This window comes from Chiloscyllium plagiosum, chromosome 18 (assembly GCF_004010195.1).
Source record: "Chiloscyllium plagiosum isolate BGI_BamShark_2017 chromosome 18, ASM401019v2, whole genome shotgun sequence".
NCBI classification, from domain to species: Eukaryota; Metazoa; Chordata; class Chondrichthyes; order Orectolobiformes; family Hemiscylliidae; genus Chiloscyllium; species Chiloscyllium plagiosum.
Window position 1 is genome coordinate 19,268,585 of NC_057727.1, and position 17,584 is coordinate 19,286,168.

The 17,584-nt window shown below is 38.2% G+C and overlaps 1 protein-coding gene across 5 annotated transcripts in view; it reads right to left on the bottom strand.

Annotated features, from left to right (window-relative positions):
* The window catches only part of nisch (nischarin), a 70,575-nt gene that overhangs the window by 3,176 nt on the left and 49,815 nt on the right, over positions 1-17,584 (bottom strand). Inside the window, exons 14-19 of one of the 5 annotated variants that reach the window (XM_043707875.1) lie at positions 13,430-13,551; positions 11,778-11,833; positions 9,559-10,932; positions 5,924-6,107; positions 2,905-3,055; positions 1,188-1,319 (exon numbers count right to left, since the gene is read on the bottom strand). In XM_043707875.1, the coding sequence (XP_043563810.1) occupies positions 1,188-1,319; positions 2,905-3,055; positions 5,924-6,107; positions 9,559-10,932; positions 11,778-11,833; positions 13,430-13,551 (2,019 nt within the window). Of the gene's footprint in view, positions 1-1,187; positions 1,320-2,904; positions 3,056-5,923; positions 6,108-9,558; positions 10,933-11,376; positions 11,424-11,777; positions 11,834-13,429; positions 13,552-17,584 lie in introns of those variants that run through there. The other 4 variants (XM_043707876.1, XM_043707877.1, XM_043707879.1 and 1 more) reach the window with 4 other exon arrangements.

The following is a 17,584-nucleotide window of genomic DNA, read 5'->3' on the forward strand; positions in this document are numbered from 1 at the left end:
AAGTTCCCCTGTATCTCATTCCTCCTGACCTTCTGAATGAGCCTACCGTGGGAACCTTATCAAATGCCTTGCTGAAGTCCATATACACCACATCCACAGCTTGACCCTCATCAGCTTTTCTAGTCACATCCTCAAAGAACTTGATAAAGGTTTGTGAGGCATGACCTGCCCCTCACAAAGCCGTGTTGACTGCATTTAATCAAGCCATGCTCTTCCAGATGGTCATAAATCCTATCCCTCAGAATCCTTTCTAACACCTTGCAGACGACAGATCTTATTAAAGATTAACTTTACACATTGCTGCAATAGTGATTTTTGAAAATTCACAAATTCTCCACTTAAAATGAGCTTGATAATTTTATTACATTGGCCAATTCTTCAAAAAGAATTTGACAAAAATATGCATTAATTGGGAATCTGATCTGTTCTACAAAAATTATAAACTAAGAATGGATATAAATATCATGAGCAGTCAACTTTGGTACCATCATATTCTGTAGTATTCAAAGGCTGCAGTAACAAATTGTAGAAGAGAGTGACCAGGGATGAGGGAGCAATTATGTGACAAGAGTAAAGTCATTTAAAGCAGAAATTTTAGTCGGAGAATTACTAGTGATGTTAAAAATTATGAAGGATTCGGATACAGAAGGAAAAAGGATAAACAATTTCCACTGGAGGAAAAGATAAGTAATTAGAACACAAATTTAAGATAATTAGCAAAATAACTAGAAGGAAGATGAAGAGAACAGGGAGACTTTTCTTGATCTGGAAGGAACTACCTGACAAAGTGATGGATTGATAGATGGGGAAGGAGCAGAGGTATGGAATGACTCTGATAGCTCTCTCAAAGAGCTGGCTAAGACATGATGGGCTGAATTGCCTCCTGTGCTGTAAGATTAACAAGATGAAGGAAATAAATTTGAACTGCAAAGATTTCATTGTTTAAAAAAGGACTGAACTTTATTAGACAAGGAGAAACTCCACACTTCATATCAGCATTAAAACTCCAAGAGTACTGGCTGACATCTATCAGCAATGCATCATTTTGCCAAAATGTGTATAGATTTTTAAGAAATACATCTGAAGTTTACCACTGTCCCTTTCTATAACAATGAAACAATGTAAGATTAGATATTTTCTAGATACTAGCAAGACTGAACCACTGACTGCAAATATGATTGACTTACCAGTGATGCGAAAATACTGATCAAAAAGGCCTACATGCACAGACTGCAGATCATTTAGTTTTAGGACGAAGCAGAAGGAAAGCAGTAGGCAGGTATTTTCATAGTCAAAAGATTGTTGCTCATTCCAACATCCTAATAAAAATTTATGAAAACAGGTCATTACATTTTACTGCAATCTTAATGTATTCAAATATATTTATTCACTTTATATCCCCCACTTAATCTATATTGCCAAGACAGAGGTCCAAAAAGCAACAGTTTTACTCTCTTTAAGGTAAAGCTGGCATAAGATTCAGAAGGCACTAATTTATTATTTATCAATGGAACTCTCCAATCTACTTATAATTACAAAACAACGTTAAATGCACAACTCCTCTACGTGATATGAATACTCAAGGTATTCGTCCACACCAAGTAAGCCAAACTCAACTTCAGTGTCATCAATGGTGGTAAAAATTGGTTTTAGTTTAAAAGGAAGAAAATACCAATGTTTTTGTAACTTGCATTATTTGATCACTTCCAACCTACGCAGTGCACGGATGTCAGGTGAATGGTTTAATCGCACCCTACTCTTCCCAGGTCCACTTTTGGGCACTCTCCCAAACCTTCCTGTAGTATAGCTTTCATGCTAAAAGCTGAGAAAAGATATATTTTTACGTCAAATACTTCCATAGCTTCTCAATTCCAATTGCAATACAAATATCACAGGAGCATACATGATGGCAAAAGGTACTTTGTCCCACAATGCCCATGCCAGATCTTTGAAAGAGCTATTCAACACCTCACAGAAAATGAACTGGACTAGCCATGAAAGAATATTATGGCTACAACAGCAAGTTAGATACTTGGAATTCTGCAGCAAGTAACTCAACTCCTGACTCCTCAAAGCCTGTGCACCATCCGCAAAGAACAACTCAGGAGCGTGATGAAATATGCTCCACTTATTGGATGAGTGCAATGCAGCAACATAAGTAGATTGATAACATTCAGGACAAAGTTGCCCATTTGACCAGCATCTTATCTCACACTAAAGCACAGTGGCAGCAGTGTGCAACATCCATAAGATGCACACAATAACTCACCCAGGCTCCTCCAAAAATGCTCTCCAAGTCTGCAATCTCTACCATCTAGAAGGACAAGGGCAGCAGGTACATGGGAACACCACTACCTACTAGTTTCCCTGAAAGCCAGCAACTACCCTGACTTGGAACTATCACCATTCCTTTATAATTGCTGGGTCAAAATCCTAGAGCTCCCTCTCAGCAGTACTATAGGTGTACTAGACCAAATAAACTGCAGAAAATCAAGACAGCAACTTACTATCACTTTCAGGGGTTATCAGGGATGGGTAATAAATGCTAGCAATGAACTAGCAATGCTCAAATCCTATGAATGAATGACAAACAACTCCCACTCTTTCTCCTAGCCTTACAAATTTTTCCTTTCCAAATTTATGCCCAATTTCCTTTTAAAATTTATTAGTGGCATTACTCTCAGCATTATTTCAAGTTATCCAGATTAAATGAGCCAAGGTGATTCCATCCCATTTGTGATCAACAGTATACTTAGGTGCGTATTACTTATTAAGACCCAAATGACATTTTCATGTTCTAAAATCAAACAACAAAACTCATACTTGCAATAAACAGGAATTGAAGATAATTGCTACTACATAAGGTAAGTGGTATTTCAATAAACACAAATCAATTAATCCTACCAGATTGATCAGCAAGCTGAACGATGGCATCATCCAACACAAAATATAGTGCTTTGGTTGAGAGCATTATGCAGGCAGTCACTTCAAGCTCAGAACATTTATAAAATACGACCGAAGACCAAGTTAAATGCTTCAGCTCCTCATTCTCAACCTGCAACAGCATAGTGAAGAAAAATTTGTGAAATAGAGGATAAAGAAAAGAAAGCATCTAAAAAGGTATGATAAAAAAAAACTGTTCAACCAATTCTGCTTTTAGCCATCAGTTCAGTTTGAAAATACTTTATCCTTTCATATAATAGACCTACTGTATTTTTTAATTCATTCACAAGATGGGAGTGTCACTGGCTAGACAGCATTTATAGCCCATCTATAATTTCCCGGACATCAATTAGAGCAAAAAAAAAGACAAGACAAATTGCTGAGAGAAGGAACATTTGAGTCCTGAGCAAACAATACAAATACATCAGCAACAAATGTACATTCACTGAAGATCATTCTAAAAATGTGACCACAAATTTGACAAAATTAACTCAGACATCAAAATGAGTCAAATAAACAAACAAACTGGAAGCTTACTATGCAGACAGTCAAACGACAGGAAAAGCAATTCCTAGCACATCCAATTGGCACATAGAAATTAAAGTGCTTGTGAAAACGAGATGGTTGAAGTTAAGAAAGGCAAGATAAGCAAACCAGAGCGCCCAGAATGACCAAACAAAAAGTAAAATGAAGCAGAAAAGGGTTGCTTATGACAAATCTCAGGTTGATAAATACAATTAAGCATGAAGCTGAACATAGAACATTAACAAAGGAAGTGAAAAAGGAAATAAGATAGACATCCACAGCTATATAAATGGTAATGGGTAGTAAGGGGTGGAATTGATTAGGGGCCAAAAAAGTACATGTCTGAGGTACTAAATTGGTACCTTGCATCTGTCTTTATGAAAGAAAGAGGATGCTGCTGAAGTCATTATGAGACAGGACATTGTTAATGTACTAAACATCGACTGAACAGAAGATATTAGAAAGGCTGGCTGTTCTCAAAATTACCAAGTCATCAGGACTAGAGAAGTTGCACCAGCAGATACTAGCTTAAGCAAGGATGGAAATTGCTGAGGCACTGGCCAACAGCATTGTAGAAACACAAAATTCCTAATGTGGGAGCACGCCATTCAGCCTATCAATTCCACACTGAACCTCTAAAGAGCAGCCCACCCAGACCCACTCCCCAATCCTATCCCTGTAACCCTACATTTCCCATGGTCAATCCACCAAACCTGCACAGCTTTAGACTATGGGAGGGAAGTGGAGCGCCCAGAAAAACCTAATGCAGACATGGGGAGAATGTGCAAATTCCATACAGTTGCCCAAGGGTGGAATCAAATCCAGGTCCCTGGCACCATGAAGCAGCAGTGCTAACCACTGAGCCACTATGCTGCCATCAAATCATTTTCCAATAGAGAGGTGGTGCCAGAGCACTGAAGAATCTTAAATTTCACACACTTGGTCAAAGAAGGATAAACCCATCAACAACAGATCAGTCAGGTTATCCTTGATTGCAGAAAATGTAGTAATGATTATACTTAAAATGAAACCAGTCAGTTGGACAATTGTGGGTCAATTAAGAAAAGCCAGCATAGATTTATTAAAGGCAAATCATGTTTAACAACCATTACGGTTTTCTGATGAGATAACAGTACAAGTTGTGATAATATGGTTCAATTTGGTGATGGTAATGATTTGGATTTCCAAAATGCATTTTCTAATGATTACCAACCAATATAAAGCCTATGGAATAAAAGTCATAATGATAGCATGATTATAAATTTGTCAAGTGTCTGGAAATAAAGTAGTTGTGAACATGTGTTTTTCAGACTGGAGGAAGATGTGCAGTGGGGATTCCTATGTTCGGTTCCATAACCACTTTTATTGACATATATTAATGATATAGACTTGGATGTACAGGGCAGATGGCACATCACTTAGTATTACTATAAATAATGAAGATATCAAGAGAACACAGATTCTTGGTAAAATGGATGTATATCTAAAAGGTGAACTTTAATGTTCAGAAATATAATTTGATGGGATTAATGAGAAGCAGCAGAATAAAACAGAGTACAATTCTAAAGGGGTTACAAAAACAGAGACACCTGGGAGTAATAATCATTAAAGCGACAGGGCAGGTTGAGAAAGCAGTTAAATAGGCATAAAGGGTCTTGGAATTTCTACACAGAGATACAGAATACAAAAGCAAAACAATAGAGGAGAACCTTTATAAAATGCTGGTTCATATTTAACTAGTGTTGCTAATTGAGGGCAGCAAAGATATGAGATATTAGATAGAATACTGAAAAGATTTACATGGATAGTTCCAGGGATGTGGAATTTCAGCCACAATGTATAAATTGGAGAAGCAGGAGTTATTCTTTTTACATGAGAGAAGGTTGAGAGGAGAACTGATACAGCTGTACAAAATCACAATGGACCTGCACAGAGTAGAGGGAAACTATTCCCATTGGTGGAATGGTCAAGAGCCAGAAGGAATGAAAATGAATTTCAAGAGATAGAATCAATTGTGGCTTTCATAAAGGAATTCAACAAACACCTAAACAGAAAAAGTGTTCAGGGGTATGGGGAAAGGATAGGTGAGTGAGACCACCTGAGTTGCCTGTGTGAGCTAGTAAAAACACAAAAGGCTGAAGGGTTACAGTACAGGAGAAGGACAGTCTATGATTCTAGACATGATTTTATGATATCGAACAAATATCTACAACTCCCCTACAAGACAGTGAAGACAAATAAGATATGGGTAAGGCAATTCTGAAAATACTCATACACACAGTGCTATTTTCATGTGGTCAAAGCCTCCCTCAAGTAAGGGATAACAAGCCATTGAAGATTAGCATTGCAGTTAAAAGGCTTGCCACCACTATTATATCCAAATGACCTCATCTATGATGGCTGAAGCAATGAGGATATCGACATGTATGCATCCCAACCATGTTATATGGATTACCTCAGCTACACTATTGTGAAAATATTCCACAATGGCTCTTCCTTTCAATCCTGCCAGATGCGAGAGAGACTGGGAAGCAGAAAGATAAAAGGGACACTGGTTTTCTTCAGTTAGTTTTTGCAGCAGTGCCTCTGAAGGATACAGCAGAGAAAGGTTCAGCTCTGACCTGATGTTTGTTTGGTTGCTGTATAAAAACAGAAAATATGCAGACTTAAAAAGGAATACATGTTACAGGAAATGTAATTAACTGGATGACGATATTGAGACAGGAAAAAATAATGGAAGCTAAATGTCTGCATGCAACAGAATAGTAGGCTCCAAACACTGGTTTTCTCAACCTACTTCCTAGCCTAAATTATTTAAACTTTTATTACCACATAATGTGGCAGTCACCATGCGCAGTGCTCCATGTGCTGGGTGTATTTCAAATTCTTGTGATTTGGTATGACAACACAGTTGCTTAGTCCTGTGCACCCCAAATCTGTAAAATAATCTGATGAAAATGTCATCTTAAAGACTTGAGGGAATCATCAACTTATAAACCAAGTACAGAGGTATACATCAAAAATTGGGTAACCTTATCTATGATGATCTTCAGAAGTCCATTTTAATGCAGAGGCAGAAATAATGTTATCATTCCTTCAAAATTGCATTTTGCATAAATACAAAGGTAATTCAAACAGACAAGATCTTGATTAGACTATAAATGGAATATACTGAAGAGTCAATGGCCATTCTACTGTAGGGTGAACATAGAATCAATGTACAAGGCACAGGAATAATCTCCCATGTCTTAGCAGGACTGATGAGTTTATAGTTTGACACCGAGGCGTTTCGCCACTGCTTCACCCCCACAACACTCACTATGAGCTGACAAATTCTGTCACTGTGAGACTCTCACTGTTGAGGCAGAGAAAGCTTTAGGAAAACCTAATCTAAAAAAAAAGGATGATAATTATGAATTAAGCTATTTCCTATAGTCAGCAAGGTGTTAACAAATAGGCGTAAGTTCAAGATAAAATAAAAATATTTCTGTGGAGATTAGGAAAAGTTTCTTCACACTAAAAAGCTGACAAATTCTGTCACAAACTGTTAATGCAGTGACTTCCTTTTTTTGTTCACAGGATGTGGGCGTCACTAGCTAAGTCAAAATTTATTGCCCAAGAGTAGGTGATTGTGAACTATTGCAGTTCACTGCAGGTAGGTGCACCCAGTGCTGTTAGGAAACAATTCCAAGGATTTTGATCCGGTGAAGTAAAGAAATGGGGTAAATTCCAAATTAGGATGCTGGGGAGCTTGGAGAGAGACTTATAGGTGGCAGTGCTCTCATGCTCATGCTGCCCTTGTCCTTTGAGGTGGTACAGGTCATCAGTTTAAAAGATGCAACTGAAGGATAAATACTGTTACCACCTTGTATCAATGAAAGAGAGAGTAAGGTTTTAAAAGGAGCAAATGGGAAGGCAATCATGCAGGTTGTTTTGCCCTGCAGGGTATTGAGCTTCCAGAGAATGCTATTGGAGTTGCACTCACCAAGCAAGTGGAGGATATTCCATTTCACACTGCTTGGTGCTTTGCAGATGGTGAACACGCTTTGGGAATACAGTAAGTGGATGAAGTGAATATCATTGCAGAATTCCTAAGCTCAGATCTGGTCTTGTAGCTGTGATATTTATATGTTCGATCAAGTTCAGCATCTGGTCAATGGTAACTCAATGCTGATAGTGGGAGGTTCAGCAATGACAATGTCACTGATTGTAAAAAGCGATAATTAGATTCTCTTTTTGGACATGGTCCTGGCCTCACATTTGATTGGCACAAATGCTATTTGCCTCTTATCACCCCTACCCCGGATGCTGTCCAGGTCTTTATTTAAAAATGATTTACAGAGGAACCTCGATTATCCGAATATCAGATTATCTGGCAGGATCACAAGGTCCCGATGCTTGGCTAAACTATGTTATCTGGCATTCGATTAACCAAACAAAATACTCCCCATCCATGTCCTTCGGATAATCGAGGTTCCTCTGTATTTATGGGTGTATACATCACTGACTGGGCTAGCATTTACTGCCTTTTCCTAAGTGCCCTCAAGAAGGTGGTGGTAAGCTGCCTTGTTGAACCACTGCAGTCCATCTGCTGTAGAATCACAATGCAGCTAGGGAGGGAATTCCAGTATTGACCCAATAACATTAAAAGGAACCTGGCAATAAATTTACAAGTCAGAATGGTAAGCAGCTTGGTTTAAGTCTTGTTCCACATTGCAATGGATTGCTTCAGAATCAGAGTTGTCATGAATTGTGCTGAACACTGTGCAAACATTTCCAATTCCCAAAAAAGTCATGGACGAAGCACCTGACGATGGCTGATTCTAGAACACTATCCTGAGAATCTCCTCTAATGATGCTCCGGGACTGACCAACAACCATATCCTTCTTCATGTCACGTGTTACTACAATCAGTGGAGAGGTTGCCCCAGTTCTGCTGCAGCTCCTGGATGCAACATTCAATCAATTGTTGTGTTAATGTCAAGGGCAGTCACTCTCATCTCATTTGAGTTTAGCTCTTTTGCCTATGTTTCAATCAGAACAGGAGGTTAGCAGTATGTGTTGGCAAATTGGCCAATTTCTATGTTGCAATACTTAATCATTCTAAATTTCAATGCAAATTTTCCAGTCTGTCAAGCTTGCTAGAAACCATTTTCATGAAGTGTGTGCATGCGTTGTTTATATAGTTTGCTGTGGTTATTAACCTAGAGGACCCAATTAAATTATTAATGGAAAAAAGGTACATGATGGAAGTTTTAGTGTTTTAAGTACAGAGTTAAACAAGCATAAAACTAAGACAGCCTTCAGCCATCAAAAAAGATTATCTAAATTGAAGTGGTGTTATCAATCATGTTACCTCACTCAACACCAGAACAAACAAAGTCTTCGGTTACAAAAACAGAAATGGCTGGAAAATCTTAGCAGATCTGTTCTGAAGAAGTATCACTAGACCCAAAATGTTAACAATGACTTCTCTCCACAGATGCTACAAGACTGGCTGAGATTTTGCAGCCATATTTGTTTTCGTTTCGTATTTCCAGCATCCACAGTTCTTTTAGTTTAAAGCGTTGGGCTAATTATGGGCACATCTGTAAACCAAATTTTCAAATCATGGAACAGCAAAAGCTTCTATAAAAGGATTCTACTCATCAATTACTTGATCAACAGCCACATAGAGATCGTTCTTGGACAGCTACTTTAACACTTGCTGGCTATAAGTCAAATTTCATTTCCAACTCAGAAGTTAAAACCTTGTATAAAAGTATAACATATGCATTAAATTTGATAGATTTTATACAAGCACCTAACACTGCTATCAAAACTCAAGTTCACCAGGCAGCAAGGGAGACATTCCACTTCCAAAGCAGAATGAGCACATTCACAATTTATCATTAACAAATCATACAAATTAATCAATATCAATCAAAAGATCCCCAGGACAACTACTCCTACCTTCCTATATGCAAAGACATGTTGGTTACAGAATGGGAAGAGGCGGAGGCGACTCTTTCAGATATTTTACTTTAGATTATCTCCCTTATGAAACTCATTTTAGATTGAACAACCAACCATATGTTGTCTTGTTATTACCTTTTGGTTTCTGGAGATTGACTCATAGTATCTGCAGAACGTTTTTCCAAGCAGCTGTGATCTAGAGAAGCTCTATGTATCACGATCGACTTGACACCCTGAAGGCTTGCTCTCAGTTGACTGAACAGTCGCAAGAAGTGGAATTTCTCATGAGGCAGCACAAAAACTGCAGTTGCAAGTTGGTATCCAATCAAGAATTCAAGCACATGGCCATCCGAAAATGCAACCGTTTCAACAGCATGGGATCTCTGTTTTTGATTTAAAAGCAATGTAGCCAGTGGAACTCTGTTCAATTTAAATGGCCATCTTACAACCTCCTTTTCAGAATCAGGATTCCTTTCAGCTGCTACACAAAAATCTATCCTTACAAAATAAAGATTCTGAGCTGTCAAAAACAGCAGACACGGTATGTACAGAGGCTTGAGACTCTCTTCTTTCCCTGGAAGAATTAGTGAACAGATTTCAGAATACAGAGAGTTCTTAGACTTCGGCTTAGTGCAACTGACCACGTCCATACGTGGAAGAGAAGGATTCAACACTTCAAACTGATCCTGCAGTATGAGGTTATCGTTGATCAAAACATATGCAGCAAAACTACCTTTAATTTCAGTATCATTCAATGAAAACTGCTGACGTTGCAGAAGCTGAAGAATGAAGTCTTTTAGAAGCGGTCCCTCATACTCAAGCATAGGCAACTTTGAAATAGATTCTGATTGTTGATACAGAACAGTTTTTAAATACATGTAGAAATCTTTGAGATTCTGGGAATCAGAGATGAAAAAGAAACAACCATGGGACTTCATCTTCAGTAAAAGACACATTTCTGGCACTTCAAAGTCTATTTCCAAAATTTCTGATAAGGGAAAACAGGATACCATTTGCATTTGAGATAAAGCACTTTGCATATTCCCCAAGAATTCATGTTGGGGAATCTGAAGTACAGCTACAATACTGTCAGTTAACACAATGCAAGATGCATACAATCTTAATCCCTTATCTACCTGAATACAAAGTGTCCATAGTACTTTTAACACCTTACTGATCTCAGCTTCGCTATCAGCAGAAACATTAGCCAGATCATTGCCTGAGTTACATTCAAAATTAGTGTCACCTTGATCTAGTCCCATTTCAAAATAGCCAGCTTCAGAACGGAAGATTGCAGAATGGTCAGCAGGTTTTCCTTGGCAATTAATTAGCGCTTTATTGCTATGTAGCTTCAATGCAGCTTGGTTAATCATTCCAGACAGATGTGCAGCAAAGTCATAATTACTGGTAGTATACGAAACGCAGGAGAAAGGGAGCACAAGTGTCATTGTGGAATCGTTTAGTGACTTCAGCAGATCAGCTTGGGCAATTTCACTTGCAGGATCAAACCTTTTTGGAGGAGACAAAAGGTTGAAATCTGAGTCAGTGAAAATTAACATCATAATTATCTCAGACTATTGTAACAGTGATTAGTTGCAAAAACAAAATGGAACTGAAAAATAAAAGGAACACCGCAGTGTTGCAAAGATTCCTCCAGACTGCATATACAGATAGCTGTGAATACAAGTTTCAGTTCTGTGTCTTGAAAAGACCTTGTGTTGACAAATATACAGAAAACAGAAGATGCCACACTTTGCAAAGTTGGTGGCACTCTTCCTTCATTTGAGATGAAGGACTTGAGCACCACAGCACAAGCTGTGTTAAGCACTGCCGAGTGTGGCAATCATCTACATTAGCTGCAGAGGAAGACAGTGGGCTGAGGTATACAAATTGTCAGCCTCAATTTACACAAGGCCCTCTTCTCAGCCAGCTCAGCATTCAATTTCATTTCACCTCTTCCAATGTCCTTTCAGTCATTCTCCAGAAGTCACAGCAGTAATCTAAAATAAATAAATTATATTTCTCAGAAAAATATATGTTACACACTTGGCATGGTACATCAGTTATCAGTAGATCATCTACATATCTGAAATCAGGCATTGCATCCCAATTACCAATGCAGGCAAAGAATAGAAACAGGGGCTAGAAAGGCAACTACATCAGCTAAGTGCAAAGTAGACCTGTTCTTAGGTGTTGAAACCAACAGGTAGCCAAATCAAATGTGTAAGAAATTTGAGAAGTTCTAAAATTATAGTCCCAGAAAAATAAACTAGCCACTTTAAACAAATGTAGGAAATGGACCTCTCAAAACCATCACAACTTGTTGGTACTACAGCAGTACCTGAATGACATACCTCATATGTGGACACATAGGACACTCTTCAAATGATTCCTTCTCATACTTCATCTCCTAATTTAAATAAAAATGAAACAAAGGAAAATCTAATCAGATTTCAAACTTTGGATTCAAATTATTTTCAACTGAAGAAACAAGAAGTTGCACAATGTTTTCTTTAGTCTGTTCTTCCTGTTTCTTTTTCACCTCTTATAGAGTCAGAGTCATACAGTACGGAAGCAGACACTTCTAAAGTATTTTTCGCTACTGATTAGATGAAAGGAAATGTGCAGGAGGTTCTTTCATCAATTAGCTCTCAGATTCACTTCCCCTATGGGGAAGTAGAAAGTGCAGACCCAGGCAGATATACTTCAGTGACTTACTGAGAATTGTATCCTACATACCAATCAATCCTACAGTCAGGTAACTGCGAAGCACATCACTGCCAATATTGACAAAGGTGCTGCAAACATGGCATAACACATGGTATGAATAAGGATTACAGAAACCAGAGTAGAATTTGTAATAAAAATCATATAAATCAGAACACAGAACAAAACCAAAGGGCTAATTACTAAATTAAAACAGATCATTGATTAGATTCCTATTAGAATGGTGCTTCAAGTTTGCATATCCTACTTGAGGGACGATGCCAAAATGATAGGGCAAATACAAAGATTCATAGTACCAGCTTGGCAAGGAGAGATTTTAGGAGAAAGTGAGGACTGCAGATGCTGGAGTACCAGAGTTGAAAAATGAGGTGCTGGAAAAACACAGTAGGCCAGGCAGCATCCGAGGAGCAGGAGAACCGACATTTCGAGCATAAGCCCTTCTTTGGGGAAACTTGACTCTTTCTTAAAACGGACAAGTGTAAGAGGACATCTGATAAGTATTCAAAATTATGTAGCACTTTAATAAAATAAATACAGGAAAATCAATTGCTCTATTTAGCAGTCCATAACTAAAAGGCAGCAATCAGCAGCAAATGAATGAAGGGAAAAAAAAAGAATTTACTTTTTTATACAATGACTGTTTGGTAATTAAATGCCTAATCAAATAAAATAGAAGAACAGATTTTAAAAAATAAATATTTGGAAGGGTATGAAAGTGGTTAGTTCCTCCAGGAGTCGACACAGATACAATGGGTCAAAATTTCTTCCCTTGGACTATGAAATTTTCTGATTCTAGCCAATCAAGGAATTGCAATGATTTAAAATTAATGAAGTCCAATAGCCTTGACCTAATATCAAACTTGTATGCAATTCCTAGCCTTAACAGCCTTTTTGATGGTGGGGGTTAGATCTGGAACTTTGTTCCAGATATTCACCAACATTTTGTGAAGTGGTTCCTATTGTACCCAAACAGTTCAAATCTAAATTTTATGGTTTTGGCTCTTGATCTGAAGTGTGACATCAGAATGGATTGTTTGCCTCTATCTACCAGATTTCAAGTATCTAACTACTATGGAAGGAAATACCTCTTTCCACCCTAGTGTCAATTTGGGGAATATATTCTTCCTGAGTTGTGGGATTCCATGAACAACAAACAGATGGAAGGCATTCACATAATCTGAACTATCACTAAACAAAGATATTAAAAGAGGTACAAAATAGTTGACACACACTACTCAATTTCTACCAATCAACTTTGAAATGGACACAAGAACATTACCTTACTCATGGTATCATTCACACTTGCTATGTCACAGCATCCCTGGGTAATTGTAGAAGTCATAGGAGTCAAACTGTCATTTTGATGTAGATTGCTGATTAGGGCCGATTTAGTATCTATTTCTGCAATAGAAAAATGAAAATATGAAATTATTTACCAACAGCAATGCTGGAATCAAAAACTGGATTCATAATGAACAAGTGCAAAATGCTTTAATAATTTTACTGATTTTGGTTGCATTATATTTTAAAAGTATATTTGCAGAATGTAATTCATGATCTCAAGCACATTACTTTCAAGATTTAGCAATACAAAGTTTATTAGTTTATGCAAAAATAGCAGTAATACTCTATAACCTTTATGTGAATGCAGGATTGTGAAGAAGCAATCAAATTACTTGAAAAAATGAATTCAAGCTTGGTGAAATAACCCAAAACTGGAATGGCTCCACGGGTAGTTTTATAATTGCCATTGAGTCAACAAGAATATTAAAACACTTGGAGAGCCAAGTGTTCTTAATGAACACTGTTATAAACAATGAATGTAGCTATCAGATATCTACAAAATGAATCTTTTGGATTCTTATAGCAGCTTTCAATGACAACTCAAGTGCCTTATGATTGTAGGCATTGCTGAAACATAGGTAACACAGCAGCATATTTATGCACAGAAACCTTCTATAATCAATGGAGTACTGACTGAATAACCTGATATTTTGTGATATCAGTCAAGGGATGAATATTTGTTATGACACCAGTGATAACTTCCCAGTACTTCTTCAAAATTGCGTTGTGGAATCCATTGCTTCAACCTGATCTGGGGGCTGGGAAGGTGGTACATTTTACATTTAAATCTAGTCTGAATGCCAACATATTCAATAATGCAAAACTACTGCAGAGGAGTAAAAGCAAATTACTGCGGATGCTGGAATCCGAATCCAAAAGAGAAAATGCTGGAAAATCTCAGCAGGTCTGGCAGCATCTGTAAGGAGAGAAAAGAGTTGACGTTTTGAGTCTAACTGACTCTTTGTCAAAGCTTTGACAAAGGGTCACTTAGACTCTAAACGTCAGCTCTTTTCTCTCCTTATAGATGCTGCCAGACCTGCTGAGATTTTCCAGCATTTTCTCTTTTGGTTACTGCAGAGGAGTGTCAGTACATCTTACAGTATGATTTCAACCCACAGCTACATTATTCAAGAGAGTACTAGCTACTGCCAACACCCAAACAGAAATCAGTCTCAACTGCAACACCCCTACAAATAAACAGCTCACCAATATTCACCACGCACTCAAAAGTGGTGGTCAGTCAAACAATTTGTCAGAGGTAGCTAATACCTGTAAAATTCCAAAATCAGTGCACAGCAAAATAAAAATTTTAAAAAGGTGCTGGGAGAACAAGAAACAAGAAAGAAAAATTACAAATTAGAATGCCACCCAATTCAGAACACGCAGCAAAAATGAAGAAACTCATTTCTACCATTTCTCGCCTCTCTTCCTCATCAGTAGGGAACGCTGTACCCCAGCCCAAAATATAATATTTAAGTGTTAAAATTCAAACTTATGCACTCTGTACTGTTTTCCCCCACTGGAGACTCAATGTGTAGAGAAGACACAGGAGAAAGTGAGGACTGCAGATGCTGCAGATCAGAGTTGAGTGCGGTGCTGGAAAAGCACAGGTCAGGCAGCCTCATAGGAGCAGGAGAATCGACGTTTTGGGCATACGTTGCTTGATGAAGGGCTTATGCTCAAAACATTGATTCTTCTGCTCCTCAGATGCTGCCTGACCTGCTGTGCTTTTCCAGCATCACACTCTCGACGAGGAGAAGGTTCAGAAAGACATTGGTAGGTAGGAATTATACTAATAAGCCAACAGTAGTTAGATAGGAAGTACAGGAACTTGAGACACGTACAGCATAGATTACATGCCCAAGATCAATCTTTGAAACTGTCAGTTTATATTTTCTAAAATAAAATTACTAATTCGGCTTATCCTGTGAAAACATTCTTAAAAAATGCAAACAGAATCAGGATGTTCTCATAAATAATTAGCAGTTATTTTTTCAAGCAAACTATTTTGCTATAATCTCCACTTTCCCCAAATAACAAAGTTTCAGTTGAATGAAGTAGTATTAGAACTCAGTAGTAACACTCAAGGGAAAACTGCCCTAAACAAATCAGTGCATGTGTAATATTATTTAGAAAACAAGATAAATAACTGGAACATAAGGTACAGGGAAAAAAAGATTGGTCAGAAAATCATCGAAATTTAATTCTGTTCAAGGCTGATCTTCATATTAAGAGGGATCAATAACTCAATGTTGCAAAAATATCACAACATATTCAAAAGTCAGTACTTTAGCTTGCTCAGAAAGTTAGAAGGTCGGAGCAATAAATGTACAGTACAATTCTGATTATCTGAATATGATTTATCCAATTTTCCGATTATCCAAACAAAATCTCAAGGTCCCATAAATGGCATTAGGCAACTCAGCATTCAGTTATCAGTTAAAGGGCATTATGGAGTGCATTGCCGGATAACAGAGAAACGTTCGATAATCGGCACTCATAAATTACCATTTGTTTACGATCAGATCAATTATCTGAACAAAATACTCCCCCACCAGTCTCATTCAGATAATCGAGGTTTACTTTACATTTAATGAAAAGAAGAGGGGAAATGTTGAAAGATAAAGAATGAGAAATGTCTCTTAGGCATTACTGTAAAGTGGGCAGTATTGAACTGACAGCACGTAAATGTTCAGCTAATGGAATTAAATACTACACTGAGCACAGAACAAACAGTATTGAACTGACAAATATGAACTAAAATCAATTTCCAGCTCAATGTGAAGTCTACCATGGTTGTTATTTGACAACAACTTCTAGAAAATCCAAATTATGCAGTTCAGATATTGTTTGTGTTCAGTATTCATACAGGATCTAGTGTTTCCTGTAACTTAGGTCATTATAATCTAAGACCTAGTTATACTATGCAAGTTTGTTGTGTTATGATGTGAATTAGATACTGGATGTAAACTCAAGTCATCGCACAAGTGCTTCACTAATCTTCTACAAATTAGACTAAAGAACACTGCAATGGAACAAGATCATCAGTAAACCAGTGAGCTGTTATGAAGTAACAGAATACTGACGAGACAGAATTTGAAATCTTTTTCATAAAATTCATTATACACACAAGATTAAGCAAGTTATGCACTCCATTTGGTGGCAGGACCAGAGAAGCTGGGGCTGTTGACGTTGAAGATAAAATTAGGCAAACAGTAAAGTTTCCTATACGGTAAAGACTAAGTTTACAAAGTGTCAGAACACTGGAATGTACTAAAGAAGATAGATGCGTCAAAAATTCAAAATGTTCTTAAAAGTGGTCTTTCAATATTCAACTGCCACTGTATAACTATAATATCCCAAACTTTCATAGACTTAAATAGGGTTTAAGAAACGATAAATACTGGCTTAAATGGTCTGGTTATGATCATCTGAACCAAGTACACAAATACATCATTAAAAAAGGGACACAAACTCAAAAAGCTCACATTTCTGAAAGTTACACATTGAGATGAAAGGTTCTTTGTGTAGTCAGCTTAGAAAAACAATGAGGAGAATCAGACATACAAATAGACCTGGATCAAGTTTGAACAGAAACAGCCTCAATCTCATTGATCCACAGGGAGGGAGGGGGAGGGGGAGGGGGAGGGGTGGGAGATTTGCGGGGAGGGGTGAGAGGCACACCTGGGGGAGGAGTGCATCAGGTGATGGGATGATGGGGGAGGCAAGGGGGGTGAATGATGGGGGAGGCAAAAGGCGGAGGGGATGATGGAAGTGCCTCCCACATCATTCTCCCCCCCCTTGCCTCCAGTCATTTCCCCTCACCTCCCCCGTCATTCCCCCCTTGTCTCCCCCCACCCTCACACCCCCTCAAGGGGCACAAGGGGCAAAGGGCATGATGGGGGAGGATGGAGTGGGGTGGAAAGGAAGGACGGAGTGTGAGGGGAAGGGAGTGGATGGGAGGAAGGGAGAGCGAGGGGTGTGGACGTGAGGGAGCGAGGGGTAGAGGAAGGGGACGTGAATGGAAGGGAGGGGTAGGGGAAGGGAAGAGGAGTGAAAGGGACGGAGGGGGAGGGGAGGGTGGAGAGGT